The sequence below is a fragment of the Carassius gibelio genome, chromosome A15, assembly GCF_023724105.1.
Source record: "Carassius gibelio isolate Cgi1373 ecotype wild population from Czech Republic chromosome A15, carGib1.2-hapl.c, whole genome shotgun sequence".
NCBI classification, from domain to species: domain Eukaryota; kingdom Metazoa; phylum Chordata; class Actinopteri; order Cypriniformes; family Cyprinidae; genus Carassius; species Carassius gibelio.
This window is the reverse complement of record NC_068385.1, coordinates 11,727,391-11,743,745: the sequence shown is the minus strand read 5'-3', so window position 1 is coordinate 11,743,745 and position 16,355 is coordinate 11,727,391. Positions and strand designations below refer to the sequence as shown.

Below are 16,355 nucleotides of genomic sequence, written 5' to 3'. Positions count from 1 at the left end.
CAGATCTTAGGTTTTAGGCACTGATCTATATTATAGATCAGTGGTTTTAGTACTTTCAAGGGATCTGTCAGTTGAAGATTAGTACATAGGAGTGAGTGTTTGTGTGTGTCTATATATATATTTTTTTTTATTATTATTATTTTTTTTTTTTTATTCAAATTCTGCTATAACATTTAACAAAGTGTTCAGTGCAGTAAGAAAATTTTAAAGTTCTGCATTGTATAGTGCAGGTTAACCAGGAATCTTGTCTAGGGCCCACTAAGGCCCTCTGTAGCAGTGGTTCACCACCAGGGGGCCTTAAAATGTTTATTATTTTAACAATGTTTGTGAAGAACCACTGTTCCCGAGGTCCTGGAAAACCTGGATATAAGGATAATAAATGATTTCTAGACTCAGAAAAGTCATTAAATTGAATGCATGTCTTTATAATGAATATAAATTTTTCTAGTTAGCCAGGCTATAAAATATTTTAATGGGTTATTTAAAAACAAACAAAACATTATCTTAAGTCTTTATTCTGTAAATCAGAAATGACTGGAAATGTCTTAAACATTTATTGGTTAAATATATTCAATTCACTGGTTAAAAAGAGTGGGATCCCTGAAGATTTTTTCATGTATAATTATTTTAGTAACTTGTTTGAATGTATGGACCCTCCTAGTACTGAAAACAACACTTTGCCGTTACAGAGTTTCCCAACACTGGTCACCCGAATTCCAGTCTATTTCCATCTGCTTCTGCTATAATGATGACAAAGCTGCTATTTTTCAAACTTGTTATTATTTATTAAAACCACGGGTCCATGCACAAAATATGTGTTATAGCTATTGCCCTTAATTTACAGTCATGTCATGTAACTTAGTTATAGTTATATATTTTACACAAAGATATCAAGCTGATAATTATTTGCACTTGATAGACCATCAATAAAACCAAATACCATTTTCCAAAACACACCAACTAATTTCTAGTGATTAAAATACGTTAAAGACACCAGTGTGCTCCTTTTTTATAGCAGACAAGACGGTAATTTGTAGACGTGACTTTTATTTTGAAATTCCGACTGTAATGGAAACTCCACCCTTTGTTAAAGCGTTAGCAGGAAGTTCCTACTAAAAATACCCCCGACGTCAGGCTAAAGAAAGGCGGACAAATTTTAGGATTTCATGTGTAGGTCAAGGTGCCTTAGGCAAGGCAACATGTCAGGAGAAAGGGGAAACAGTCTGTGTTCATGGCATAAACTCTCGCTCTTGGCTTTCTCTCTGCTTGTTGTGTACATCAGCTCGATCAACTCAGTTGCTCTAGACGAGCTGGAGCCAGAGACTTACAGCAAATACTACAATTACGACCAACTTACTGACCTTCTCAAAGGTCTCGCCCAGAAATACGCAAACATCGCAAATCTGACCAGCATCGGCAGATCCGTTGAAAGCAGGGAGCTTTGGGTGATGAGAATCACCAAGGACCCACATGATGATGATATACCGGGAAAACCCAAATTCAAGTACGTGGGCAACATGCACGGAGACGAGACCGTGTCCCGACAGGTTCTGATCTATTTGCTGGAGTATCTGCTGGATAAGTACGGAGAAGACCCGAGGGTCACTGAGCTGCTCGACAGCACTGATGTTTATATCATGCCGAGCATGAACCCCGACGGATTTGAGAAGTCTGAGGAGGGGGATTGTACGGGCAAAGATGAGGGTCGGAACAATGCCAAAAACCAAGACCTCAATAGAAGTTTCCCAGACCAGTTTGAAGAGATACAAGTGAAAGCAGAAGACATCCCTGAAGTCACTGCTGTCATGAGGTGGATCCTGCAGAACAAGTAAGAACCTAACTTTGTGACAGACCTTCCAGAAGATCCAACTAGAAACCTGCCAGCATGTTCAGAAACACAAGAGGATGCAAGAATCTGGGAGTCTTGCCTGAAAAAGTCATGGAAATTATATATATATATATAAAAATTCTGAATAATAATAATAATAATGCTGAAAAAACTGCACAATAACTGATACATGAACTAAAAACTTTGTTAACATTAGTAATAAAAATACAACTGTTCATTGTTAGGTCCAATAAATAATATTTATGTTTTCAAAAATGTATTAATAAATGTTGTATTAAACTATGTTGTAAAGTGGTACTGTAACAATAATAATAATCAAAATATTAAAGTATTAGTCAAGTATAAGTCAAGTATTATTATTATTCTCATGAAATTAGAATTAGAAAAATGTGTATCCTTGAAGACTAGTGATTTCCATGACTTGGACAGTTGTTTGTGATTAAAGGAGTAACACTTCATAGAAATTGCACAAAAATATTATTAATATTATTATTATTAATAAATAATAATCCAGTGGGGAAAAAAGATAAATCATGGAAATTATGAAAAAAATAATAATATAATTTTTTCTAAACCAGCTCTACAATTTTTCATTTTTCCAAATAATAATAATAATAATAATGATTTTTATTTTATTTTTTTATAAAATGGATTTTTTTTTAAATTAATCTCTAACATATGTATTTTTCATGTTCTTTTCGTCTTATCATCTGCGAGTGTCTATAAAATCTTAATAATTTTTGTGAAGTAGATGGTGCAATTGTAAGATTTCTGATTTTCTCTGATTTTCTGTTCCAGATTTGTGCTCTCTGGGAATCTGCATGGTGGGACCGTGGTGGCCAGTTATCCTTTTGATGACTCTGAGTCCCATAATTCTGAGGGCACCTATAGCAAATCTCCTGATGATGCACTCTTCAGATACTTGGCACGGGTTTATGCAGAGAATAACCCTGTTATGAAAACCGGGCAGCCAATGTGTATTGAAAACAAAAATGAGAGGTTTGAGAATGGCATCACAAATGGAGCAAAGTGGTATGATGTGGCAGGTATGTTGGCAATATTTTATCTCTTAACCATGCTTTAAATCCCTCCCTTTTCCTTTGTCCGGTTTATCCCAATTTTACCCACTGAGTTTCTAGCAGTCATGCTAATTTTCATAAGGGCTTAAAACTCTTGTTTCCAAAGAGATGAAGATGTGCTTGTTGTATGAGTGATTAACTTCACTTCAGTGGTCAAGTAGGGGGTCATTTCTCATAGACTTCATTCTGTTCAGTGGAACCGTCTTTTTGGCTCCGCCCACATCCTTCTTTACTCAGAACATTCCTCCACAGATTTCCTAGATGTGGGTGGTGGGGTTGTGATAATGAGTTGCGTAAACAAACACCATTCAGTCATGCACTGCAAACATTGGTATCAATAGCAGCCACATTACAGTTTAGGAAAGTTTAAAATTGAAAAATGATGTAAATGAAATTGCTTTGGTTTTTTGGGAATGTTTATTATGCTCGCAAAAAGTACTAGTTAGAAAGACCATAGTCCTGCAAGTAATCCAATGCCTGGACTGTAATCTTACTGTTCTGGTGTTCTCTGATTACGCACCAGTTTGTAACCTCAGGCTCTATTGTCCGTATTCTCAACCATCAGCGTCAAACAGCAGAAATCTGATCCACAATGTTCCTTGAAGCTTGCAGGTCAGATCTATCATGTATTTTAAGACTTGCTCAGCCAGTCTCCTGGTGAACAAATCACACTTCATGCATTTGGGGATGATTTTCTCAGCTTTGATGAAGCTGTGACATATGGTTTATTGCTGTTTACAAAAGGAGAACCTGCTTTGTGAACGCCTAATCTCTCCTGAATATTGAGCACTGATGCTCCAAGGACCGAAAGTCACCATGTGGTGGTGGTGACGTTCAAAACCGCCAGAAATTATGACATAATCAATCTCAAAATTAAATATGACGCTCTTTTTGGTGGTTTTTTCCATTCAGTGCATAATTCTCATGCAAATATCACCCGATCTTTAGTTGTTTGTTTAATGATGTGTGTTGACCTTATAACGTTTAACTGGTATCTTTGACATGGAGGTTGAGTCATACAGCGATCATAAGAGCAGTGTTATTTAAGTATTGATTACTGAATTTTTCTGACTATAAGTCGCACCTAAGTATAAGTCACATCAGTCCAAAAATACGTCATGACGAGGAAAAAAACATATTTGAGTTACACTGGACTATTAAGTATTCATTTTATTTTCGATTTAAGCTTTAGTGATTCAAAAAATATATATATTTTTTTTTATTTGGTTTAATCTGTATTTCAATTCTAAAGTTTCATCTAATATTATAAATATTCTACAATTATTATAAAATTATTTTATTTGATTTCAGCTTTATTTTAATGAACAAGTGAACCAGTTTAAGTTTCTTCCTTTTTAAGTTTAAATTCTTTTTGTATAGTTTTTCCTGTTTAGAAACTGGTATTGTACCATGCTAGCAAGTCACCAGCCTCAAAGCCTGTTCGGCGACCTGAATCCTGTCTCTGAGACCGTATCCAACACGGTTTAAAAATTTACAGACCACCAGCTGCGTGTTTAAAGTTAATATTCAATCATTTTATGACAATCCCAGCTCTATCTAGGGAGACATTCTTATGTTCCCAAAGTTAATCCTGGGAAGATAAGACATTTCAAACATAAGATGCTGGCAACGTTTTGGCAGGTCAGTAGCCCAGATTGAAGGATAGTTATTTCAGTTTATTAAGAAACTGTGCTCATTTTAATGTGAAAGTTTAACCTTATCTTTTTCTTTTGTATAATCATATATAAAGATGGATGTGCTAAAACAGGATGTTCCTTTTAGGACTGATCAGGATTCCCCCACATTTGTTTGTTTTCTGTGTAACTGCTGAGAAATTCAGAATAACTGTTATTAAGGATGTTAGCGTTAGGACACCTTCTGACAACATGCTAGACTGGTAGCATACAGTGTCAGTTATTATGGTGAGACCGGAAACATGGGCCAGAGACGTCTAGTCTTAAAATACAGTTTTAAGATGCTTTAAGATAAAGAAACAGTCACATTTATCAATTTAGCAGACACTTTTATCCAAAGTGATTTACAGTGCATTCAGGCTATACATTTTTTTTTTTACCAGCATGTGGTTTACTTATTGTTCTCTTACTAAAAGATTAGCTTTGAAAGCAAATTTGGACATTTTAGTTTGGACAGACTTTTTACTTTGAAATGACATTGCATGAGCTCAGCCTTCTGAATTCTTGTTACTGCATTTATATTGACCAATTGTGAAAGTCAGTTTTGCAAAAAGCAGAAGTCCACATCTTTCACAATCGAGACCTTTTCAAGCGTTCAAGAACACACACTTAACTGCGAATTGCAATTTTGAGTTAGCATTAGTTGTTTGTGTTTTTTGACGATTTGGTCAACATTACATTAATCTGTTTCATGTAATCTGCAATGGTTATAATTGTATGTTTTTTTTTTATAGAAATGAATACTTTTATTCAGCAAGGATGCATTAAAATGATCAAAAGTGACCGTAAAAACATTTCATTTGTTCTAAAAGATTGGTATTTCAGATACAAAAATACAGTATTTTTATATATTTCAAATGACTGTATTTTTGATCAAATAAATGCAGGATTAGTGAGCATGAGAGCATAGGCTAATTTCTTTCAAAAACATAAAAAAATAAAAAAAATCTTATCAGCCCCAAACTTCTTTGGTTTCTTTTGTATCTAAAGTATATATTGCTAAATACATTTTGTTTGAAGGGTTAGAAGTGTTTTATGAGTTTCGGCACACACAAGCTTGGCATTTGAAGGAGCGTCAGCAAATGTGCAGTTGCACACTTTGTGTGACCAGACGACAGACGTGACCAATGCGTGTCCTAACCTATATCTGTCAGCTCTTTGTATTCAGAAATCAGTCTTCAAATGGGTTAGAGTTATATTTTAAAGCATTGTCCTAACATTAGCAACTAGTCAAACATTCTTGAACTCGTACCTTCTGAAAGACTGTTTGTATTATGATGGTCCTCCTGTTTGCAGATTCTTACAGTTAAGCCGTGACAACCTCACTATGTCAATTCATACCATGCCTTTGGTACACAGTTTGTCCTTTCTTTCCATGCAGGGGGTATGCAGGATTTCAATTACCTGAAGGGGGGCTGTTTGGAAATCACTATGGAGCTCAGCTGCTGCAAGTACCCACCCTCAACTCAACTCAAAACAGAATGGGACAACAATCGGGAGGCCCTGCTGGCCTACATGGAGAAGGTAGTAGAACTCAGATGTGCAAGCAATGACATGCATGCAGAGTTTTTAAACTCTAAGAATGTGAGTGCATTTTTTTTTTGAGAGTTTCTGCCTTGTTGTTATGTATGTGTTCAGATTCATATCGGTGTGCGTGGCTTTGTCAGAGCAGCCAGGAATGATGCCCCTCTAGCAGATGCTGTGATAATGGTTGCTGGCATTAAGCACAATGTGAGCACTTCACGCTTTGGTGACTACTATCGCCTGCTGTTACCTGGCACCTACAACATCACCGTTTTAGCCCCGGGGTACGTATGCTACATATGTATGAGGAAAACTATAGATACAGATCTAATACAGCATGATTAATGTTGCCAGATTTATAAATGCATGACTCCCTTGAGCTGATTCTTTTTTTAGTGAATCCGAAAACATACAGAATTACTTGTTTAGTTAGATTCATGAAGAAATGACTCTAATGAACCAGTTATTTGTAGTGTATCAAAAACATATAGCATGACCAATGTAGTCAGATTCACAAACCAATGACCTTTATGATTCTTTTTTAGTGAATCTAAACAATTCAGCGCAACCAGAGAGAGAATTTATTTCACATGCATGCAAAGTGGACAGTATAACCAATATAATATGAGGAAATATGGAAATATTTGTGGAAATGTCCCCAAATTTAATTTAAATAGAATTGAACCAAGAGCTTATGAGGTGGAATCTAATGAGGAAATCAGTGTAAATACCCATCCCTGTTGGTGGCTGTTTTTATTATTCTTATTTTCTTAATTGACCATATTCTCAGAGACTTGTGTTGTATGTTTAAGTTTTCCTTCTGTGTGTTTAATGTCAATCTTTGTGCTCATGCAGTTACATTCCCATGTCCGTGGCTGGGGTGGAGGTGACTGAGGGAAAAGCAGCTGTGCTGAACATCACCCTTGAAGCTGAGAATGGTGAGAATCCAGCCACCCCCTCAATCCCAGACTCCCCCACTGAAACCAGCGCCAGCACAGACAGCAGCGGCAGCACCGGTGTCGACAAAGCAGCAGATGAAGAGAAGGACTCCAGGGTTACAGTCCAGCCCGAGGACTTCCGACATCACCACTACAATGACATGGAGCTGTTTCTGCAGAAGTTCAGCTCTGATTACCCCTCCATCACACGGCTGTATTCCATAGGCAAGTCCGTGCAGGGACGTCTCCTGTGGGTCATGGAGATCTCTGACAATCCTGGTGACCACGAGTTAGGTACTTCCCACCGTCTTCTTCATTTACACGTGTGTAAAGATCCTATCTTTAAAAGTCAAATGGCTTTTGAAGTGAACTAATCCCGTCGTTCCTCACCAGGTGAACCGGAGTTTAAGTATATTGGTAACATGCACGGCAATGAAGTGGTTGGTCGGGAGCTGCTCCTCAACCTCATCGAATACCTTTGTCGCAACTATGGCACTGACCCTGAGGTCACCCAGCTCATCAACTCCACACGTATCCACATCATGCCTTCAATGAACCCGGATGGATACGAAGTGTCCCAAGAGGGTAAGGCCTTGCCAACTCTGAAATACAGTTCATTATAAACATTTTATGAATTATGATTTACTTGCTGTTAAATGCATCTCTCTTTGTTCAGCATAGATTTTTTTTCAATAAATGTTATATAATAATACATTATTATTATTATTATTATTATTATTATTATTATTATTATTATTATTATTATTATTATTATTATTATTATGATTATTATTATTAATAATAATAATAATATAGAGAATAACAGTAACAACAGTAAATTATCCATATCAATATTAAAAGTATTCCTTTGCTATTATAGTTTATTATTAAAATGTATTGTCTGAGTGGGACAATAACTACAAAAGCATGATTCCAACACATTATTATTATTAGTAGTAGTAGTATTGTTATTCATAATAATAAATTAAAAATTAAATTAAAATTAAATTTGTGCATTTATCAGACGCTTTTATCCAAAGCAATGTACAGTGCATTCAGGCTATCAATTTTTACCTATTATGTGTTCATTATTATTATTATTCATAATAATAATAAAATATTGTATTAATAACAGTAATAATCTTCATCATAAGAATAAATTATTAATTTAATGTCAATATTTATTTTACAAATTCAAATTTTTCTTAATCATTATTATTATTATGAATGTAGTGTTATGAAAATACTCTCTATTGTGCAGGAGACGACGGTGGCATCCAGGGCCGTAACAACTCTAACAACTATGACCTGAACCGTAACTTTCCTGACCGGTTCAACTTTGTCACGGATCCCAGGCAGCCAGAGACCCTTGCTGTTATGAACTGGGCCCTGAGCTACCCGTTTGTGTTGTCTGCCAACCTTCATGGAGGTAGGTCCTGATCTGAAATGGTTCTGTTTGATTTGGTGCACGTTAAACACAGACAGATAACCTCTCGTTCTCCATCAGGCTCTTTGGTGGTGAATTATCCGTTTGACGATAATCCAGACAATGTGAGCAGATACAGCAAGTCCTCAGATGATGACGTGTTCAGGATGGTGGCTCTTGCCTATTCACGGGTGAACACCTGGCTTTCTGTTTTCTGTGATAACAAACGATGTTAAGCATATTTGATCATTAAACGCCAAATCAACAGTCTGTAAAACATTCTCTGTTTTTCTTTTTAAGGAAAACCCTAAAATGTATGATGGTCACTCTTGTATGGAGGGGGCTTCAAATCAAGAACAGTTTAAAGATGGCATCACCAACGGTGCTAAATGGTACAATGTCCACGGTGAGCACCAAGTTTGTGGGAAGAAAATTATGAATAACTAGAAATGGAAACTTTGAATGTTGACGTACACACCTGACAAACTGCTTACTTTTCTTTTGTTGATATTGTCATCTCAAAATAATATCCAGAAAAAAAAGATAAAAATAAGTGCATTATCTGCTTATCCCTCAGGAGGGATGCAGGACTGGAACTATGTCAACACTAACTGCTTTGAGGTGACCATTGAACTGGGCTGTTTCAAATACCCACCAGCAGCAGATCTACCCAAGTACTGGGAACAAAACCGCAGATCACTACTGCAGTTCATCCGTCAGGTCAGACACTCTGACTGCTACTTTTGCATTTATTTTTTCATCTCTATCTTGCTACAAACTGTTTCCAATACATTTTTTTTGGATGCCCAGGTTCACCGTGGAGTAAAGGGAATGGTAATCGACAGCAAAGATGGATCTGGCATCCCCAATGCTACGATCACTGTGGATACAGTTAATCACCCCATCAGATCCAGCGTTGCAGGGGACTACTGGCGCCTACTCGTCCCAGGAAAATACCATCTGACTGCCTCTGCCCAAGGGTATTTTTGTGAATTTCCTGAACTGATAGTGGCCCCAAACTAATCTACAACATAAGGCCATTCAATAAGTTGTGATCAACTACATATATATGTATACATACACCATGAATATTCATTTTATTTTTTCCTTTTTGCACAAGACTGTATTTGCTCACAATTTTTCTTCAATCTTTTCAGCTACTCCTCAGTTAGCACCCTTGTCATAGTGCCTGAGGATGGAGTGGAGATTGTTAATTTCACATTGACCCGGATTCACAGTAACATGAATGGGCAGATGAGTGAAGATACCACCCCAGTTCTGGATCCCAGTTTGAAGGAGTTCCGGAGCCTCATCAAGCAGCTGTCAGGAGAATCTGGTCTGGACAAGCTGATCAAGGACACTCACACCCAGAGCAGCTTCCGTTATCGAGGGTACAGCGAGGTTTCCGAGTTCCTGCGCGGCCTCACCCTGAACTTCCCAAAAATTACCTCACTTCAGAGGTACAGCCATCTAAACGCATCACACCAAAGTGTGGCATGTTAGATTAGTAATAGTCAGTTTATCTGATCTGATCTCTGCAGACAAGCCTGAACTGAATCCTGTGTGTTTCTGTGGCTGTAAAGCCTGGAGGGCAAAGGATTTTTTGGAATGACAGAGATTAATACCTCTGCATTCAGTACACAATGAAGCTACTGTGTAAACTGTGCTATTTGTGTCGCTGTTGCTAAGTCCCAGAAGTTATTTTTGGAAATTATAGCTCGTGCTGAGCCAAGTTTAAGGTCACCAAGAGAAGGAAATACAGTACTGTTCAGATTTAAGAAAAAAAAAAAACAGTTTTTAAAGAAATGGTGTTCTTTTGAACTTTCACCAAAAATCCTGAAAAAATGTATCATGGTTTGTATCATCACTATTGAGCAGCTCAACTGTTGCAGTAATGTGATAATTATTTTTTTTCTCCCCTATGAAGTCTTGGTCAGAGTGTGGAGATCAGAAACATCTGGGCTCTGGAGATCTCCAACAACCCTACAGTCCAGGAACCGTCTGAGCCTAAGATCCGGTTTGTGGCAGGTATACATGGAAACGCCCCAGTAGGGACTGAGCTGCTTCTGGAGTTTGCTGCCAGTCTCTGTATTAACTACGGAAAGAACGCAGCCATCACAAGGGTGAGTTGATTTTCTTGTGCAAAAGTGACGCCAGTGATGGTTACCGTATGATCAGGTCATGTCTTTTTAGTGTTTTGTATAAAGTAAACCTAAAAATAACAAATACTGGTAGTGATATTTCAAAATAAACACCTGATACACTAAAGCAATTCAGGTTTACTTGATTATCCATAAATCGTTTTTTTAGAACAATGATGTTTAAATGTGAACATCAAATATAATCCATCAGAGTTTTGAGGAGCATTACTTGTTCATCTCGATCATTGTATTGCATTGCATTATATGTTTAGCCCAAAAATCTTACTCACATGTTTTCTCTCTCCTATCTTTAGCTCATCAATGAGACCAGGATTGTTATCCTGCCCAGCATCAACCCAGATGGGCGTGAATTGGCAAAAGAGAAAAACTGCACCTCCACTGTAGGCATGACCAATGTCAACGGCAAGGACCTTGACAGTGACTTCTTCGGTGGGATTGAGTTCAAATAATACCTCACATTTCACTAATATGTGTGTCAATGCCAGCATGCTGCTGCTTTGTGTGCAGGATTGCTGACCATTTACAGTATGTGTTATTCTGTAGGTAATGCATCTCAGCGTGCTGCAGAACCTCAGCCAGAGACACGTGCTGTTATGGATCTGATACAGGAAAGAGGCTTCACACTCTCCGTGGCTCTGGATGGAGGCTCCGTTTTGGTCACCTACCCATATGACAAACCAGTGCAATCTGGTATGCTTTGATTCATCTACTGCTTTAGGAAATCACACTTTTATTGCATCGGTGTCCTGATTTAGTTTTTTTTTTCTTTGCTTCTCAATTTCAGTTGAAAACGCAGATACGCTGAGATATTTGGCCACTATGTATGCCAACCACCATCCCAAAATACAATCGGGCGAGACCGGATGTCCAGACAGCCAGAGTATGCTGGTTTCTTCCATTCATACTTCAAGTTTGATTTTTAGGTTGGTGTTATAAATTATTCCTGTCTTTCTCCCTGTCTCCCTCCAGTGGGCACCATCCCTAATGGTGTCATTCGAGCAGCAGAATGGCACAGTCACATGGGAAGCATGAAGGTAGATTACATACTTGATATTCTGCATATATGATAGTAAAGCTGAATTTTCAGCAGTCATTGCTTCAGTCTTCAGTGTCACATGATCCTTCAGAAATCATCCTAATATACAGCTTTGGCGCTCAATAAAACATTTTTATTATCAATGTTGAAAATGTTTGTACTGTTTGATAAACTTGTGGAAACCATGATAATTTCTAATAGAACTAGCAAGTTCAAACAGCATTTTTTTTAAATAGAAGCATTAAAAATCTGTTACATTTGTAACATTATAAATGTCTTTATTTTGACTTTTGATCAGTTAAATGCTTCCTTGCTGAAAAAGAGTATTTCTTTAAAAATAAATAAATCTCACTGACCCCACACTTTTGAAGGGTAGTGTTTCTGTCTAATTTAGCTAGCTCCTACAGAGTAACTGATTAATTTGTGCAAAAATACCATAAATTGAATACCATAAACTGGACACACAGCTTTGGATGTCAAAACATTGGCAAAACATTTACTATATTTTTTTTATTCTAAATTTTATGCATTTAGCATGGTTTTTTACTTCTCTCTGTAGTACAATCAGAACAGACCTGGAGCCCATTTTTGGTCATGAACCACTAGTTCACTATAATTTATAAAATCTTAATTCCTCCTAATCATTTTTCTCTGATTGCTTCCTCTCCATGTTGTAGGACTTCAGTGTGGACTTTGGTCACTGTCCCGAGATCACTGTCTACACCAGCTGCTGCCTGTTCCCACCGGCTGATATGCTGCCCACGCTTTGGGCTGAGAACAGGAAGTCTCTTCTGAGCATGCTGGTTGAGGTCAGTCTGTTGTCCTCCTCTCTGTTCATCACCCTCCACTGCATCTCAGCTCTTCCTTTACTGAAGCTCGTTCTTCTGTTCTAGGTGCATAAAGGGATCCGTGGGGTGGTCAAGGATAAGAGCGGTAAGCCCATCGTGGGCGCTATAATAGTACTGAATGGTGGTGTTCGAGTCTTCACCAGTGAGGGAGGATATTTCCACGCCCTTCTGGCCCCTGGTTTACACAACATTGAAGTGGTGGCTGACGGCTACCAGCAACAGTCCCAGAAGGTGAGGGGTTTTTTTTTTTATACATTTTGTTTATTTAAACAGGATAATAATGAGTATAATGTTTAACTATTTTTTAAAAATTACCGTATTTTCCGCACTATAAGGCGCACTTAAAAGCCTTTAATTTTCTCAAAAAACGACAGTGCGCCTTATAATCCGGAGGCCTTATATATGGATCAAGGCGCTCTGTCAAATTGTTGACATTCCCTTTAGCACAGCTCCATCTAGTGGATGAATGACGCAAACCCAGTCAAACGTTTGACTGCTGTATCTTCTATTCTATGCGCCCTATATATGAAAACCGTTCTAAAATAGGCCATTCATTGAAGGTGCGCCTTATAATCAGGTGCACCTTATTGTGCAGAAAATAATACTGTATTAATATAAAGGGGAACATTAAAGGGTTAGTTCTGCCAAAAATTTTAATTAAGCCATAAATTACTCCCCTGAAGTCATCCTATGTTATATGACTTTCTTCTTTCAGACGAATTCAGAGTTATTAAAAAAATTGTCTTTTTATCTTTCAAGCTGTTTAATGGCACTCGGCGGGTGTTGCATGGGATCGGTCCTTTAGAAGTTTAATAAAAAGCTCATTCACTAAAAAAAGTGTCTCACACGGCTCCAGTGGGTGAATAAAGGCCTCCTGTAGTGGATCGATGCGTTTTTGTAAGAAAAATATCCATATTTAAAACGCAATAAACACTTTAATCTAGCTTGTGCTCACAGTTGTAAACACAGCAGTTCCGGGGGAATGACGTATGAGGTCAGCTTTGCATACGCGCCGTTCAGAATTGACACATGCGGAAATGCAGCGGAGAGATCAAAACAAAACAACGGTCACTAATTAGAAGTACAAAATGAGGATTCGTAAAGAAGAATGTTGGAGGATTACAGTGCGACATAACTGAGTGGCATCAAACAGCTTGGAAGATCAAAGACAACTTTTTAAATAACTCTGATTCGTCTGAAAGAAGAAAGTCATACACACCTAGGATAACTTCAGGGGAGTAATTTATGGGCTAATTTTCATTTTTGGGTGAATTTACCATTTAAGTTTAATTGAAATGTATAATAATGAATAGTGTAATTGTCTTATATATTATACATTTTATTTTATCTATGCGATCTATGCACTTTTTTTATCACTGTTGCTCTTTTCAGGTGTCTGTGTCGCCATTTGAAGCAGCGAGTTCACTTATTATTGAGTTTGACATGGAGAATGATATATTTGGCCTTCCAAGAGAGTTAGTAGTGGCAAGTGCAGGTAGGCATATCAAAACAATGAAGTACTAATAAGTACGCTATATTGATTGTTTTTGCAGACCGAAACCAACCATTTTTAATTGCTACATTAATATGCACATTATTCAATGCCTAGCTGCCGCAATGACGGCCCTGATCGTGACAGCCTGCATCATCTGGTGCGTCTGCTCAGCCAAGTCAAACAGACAAAAAGACGGATTCCATCGGCTGCGACAGGAACGGGACGACTATGAAGACGAGATTCGCCTCATGTCTATGGGCTCCAAAAAGTCTCTCCTGAGCCACGAATTTCAAGATGAGAGCGAAAGTGACGAAGATACGCTATACACCAACAAACTTTGAGACCTTCCTGCTTGCTCCCTCTCCTCCCCCTGAGTCTGTCCAAACTGCCTGCAGGGCCAGTAGAGGGGGCTCAACGGCCAGCAGAATAAATGTCCAATCTGTCGAAACACGAGAATCACCGTGGGATGCACTTTAATGCCCTGTTGAAATCAGGCGAGCATTTTGCACCGGAGTGTATGCAATTAACCACTGCTCTCAGCCAGCCTGCTTAGTTATCTGGGTCTTTATAATCTTTAAAAAGGAAACCGAACTGCTAGAATCCATCTCAACAGGATTATGAAACACTGTGCCTTGTTAGATTAGAGGTTGCATGGATGCTGCTGTTGTGAGGATGATGATTTTGTAGAGTAAATGGAATCTTGCTCCCCTTTTTTCAGTGGACACGGGTCAAAGTCAGGAAACAATCCATCTGAGAATCAATTCCAAGTTTATGAATCACACACTACAGTGTTTCTTGTTGCTATTTGCAGTTACACAGCCAGTGCAGTGGACTAATCATTTCATATTCTGTCTTAAATATAGATATATTTACATTTAAGCAAGGTGACACATTAGATACGTAGCAAACAAACATGCTCACTCATGCCTTCCCATTTATCTTCTGTTATTTTGACGTTCAGGGATATGGTGAAACATTAATAATAACTCCGCATGGACATGATTGTGTGTAATCAGTGTGTCTAGATTCTTCTGTTTTACTGTGCACTCTTAAAAAATAATGTATTTATTTTTGTTTTAACAGCCATCCAATGAAACGTTTATTTTGCTCACCGATCCCAAAAAGATGCTATCAAAACTTTTTTTCATGTAGTTTATATATTTACTTATTTAATTCAGGAGACTAATTAAAACCAAGTATTGTGTATATTTAGGCATCGGTTTCTAATCAATATCTGCATCCTACATCTTCTCTTCCAAAAAAAAATTATTGGTGATCATTTGGAAGCATGCATATAGCTTGTTCTCTTAGTTTATGCAAATAAAAAATGTCCAGATGCATTAAAGCACAGCAGTATGTTTCCTCCACGCCAGGATGAGGCTTTGATTGTGTGACACATTGAGGCAATGTAGTGTTACTGTGCAATCTGAAAGCAGCAGAACACCTCCGAGTACTTCTTTCTGAGAAATGTATCAATCATTTTTTGAATCATTCTTTGTTCTACTCTCTAAAAGAAAAGCAAACACAATATTAAAACTAAATAGGACAGATTTTTCTTTATAATTCATCATCCTGTGCCAGACTGAACATTCATACAAGTCAAATGCTAATGAGTGGGAAAATTATGTCATTGATCCTATTTGTCAAGAAAAATTTAATTTATTTTGGCTTGATGTTGATTTGTCATGCTTGAATGTAAATTTCTGGGTGTGTTTGAACAAATATGTATAACTTTTCTATGTTTGTGCTGATGTTTTGTTTTTCTTTTTATACAACAATGATTGTAGATATCAAATTGTTGCCAACTGTATGTAAATGACACAAGTGCAATTTCTATCAAGAGTGAAAGAACTGCACAGATACACTTGTTTTTGTGTATTAAAAAATATATGGTGTGTAATAAGATGTAAATAAAGACGAAACTTTGTTCTAAATATTTGATGAGTGTTTTTCTTTTATATAAGCATTTTTTTATGTAGCTGCATAGTATTTTAATGGGAGTTATGCACTTTCCAATTCTCAGTCTATATATATATATATATATATATACACATACAAGTGTGTGTGTGTGTGTGTATGTATGTATGTATGTATGTATGTAAATATATATATATATATATATATATATATATATATATACAAGAGGAAATTGGGAACTCAAAACCATGAATTCAAGAACACAGATATGACCAAACAATTTACAGCAGGAATGAGTATTTTTCAATATCCTAGAACCAATATAAATAATAAACACACACACACACACACACACATATATATATATATATATATATATATATATAT

General features: G+C 37.2%; 1 protein-coding gene across 1 annotated transcript; it reads left to right on the top strand.

Moving 5' to 3' along the window:
• Nucleotides 1-1,072: 1,072 nt before the first annotated feature.
• On the top strand, nt 1,073-15,985 carry LOC128029201 (carboxypeptidase D). Its single transcript, XM_052616821.1, has 21 exons — nt 1,073-1,828; nt 2,648-2,895; nt 6,004-6,146; nt 6,261-6,430; nt 7,002-7,378; nt 7,478-7,669; nt 8,346-8,513; nt 8,592-8,701; nt 8,811-8,916; nt 9,088-9,230; nt 9,321-9,490; nt 9,668-9,970; nt 10,438-10,633; nt 10,966-11,101; nt 11,216-11,362; nt 11,457-11,552; nt 11,642-11,706; nt 12,386-12,517; nt 12,602-12,787; nt 13,949-14,051; nt 14,166-15,985. Exons 1-21 carry the CDS (start codon nt 1,167-1,169, stop codon nt 14,390-14,392), a joined length of 4,080 nt encoding a protein of 1,359 aa, XP_052472781.1. The 5' UTR covers nt 1,073-1,166; the 3' UTR covers nt 14,393-15,985.
• The last annotated feature ends 370 nt before the right edge of the window (nt 15,986-16,355 follow it).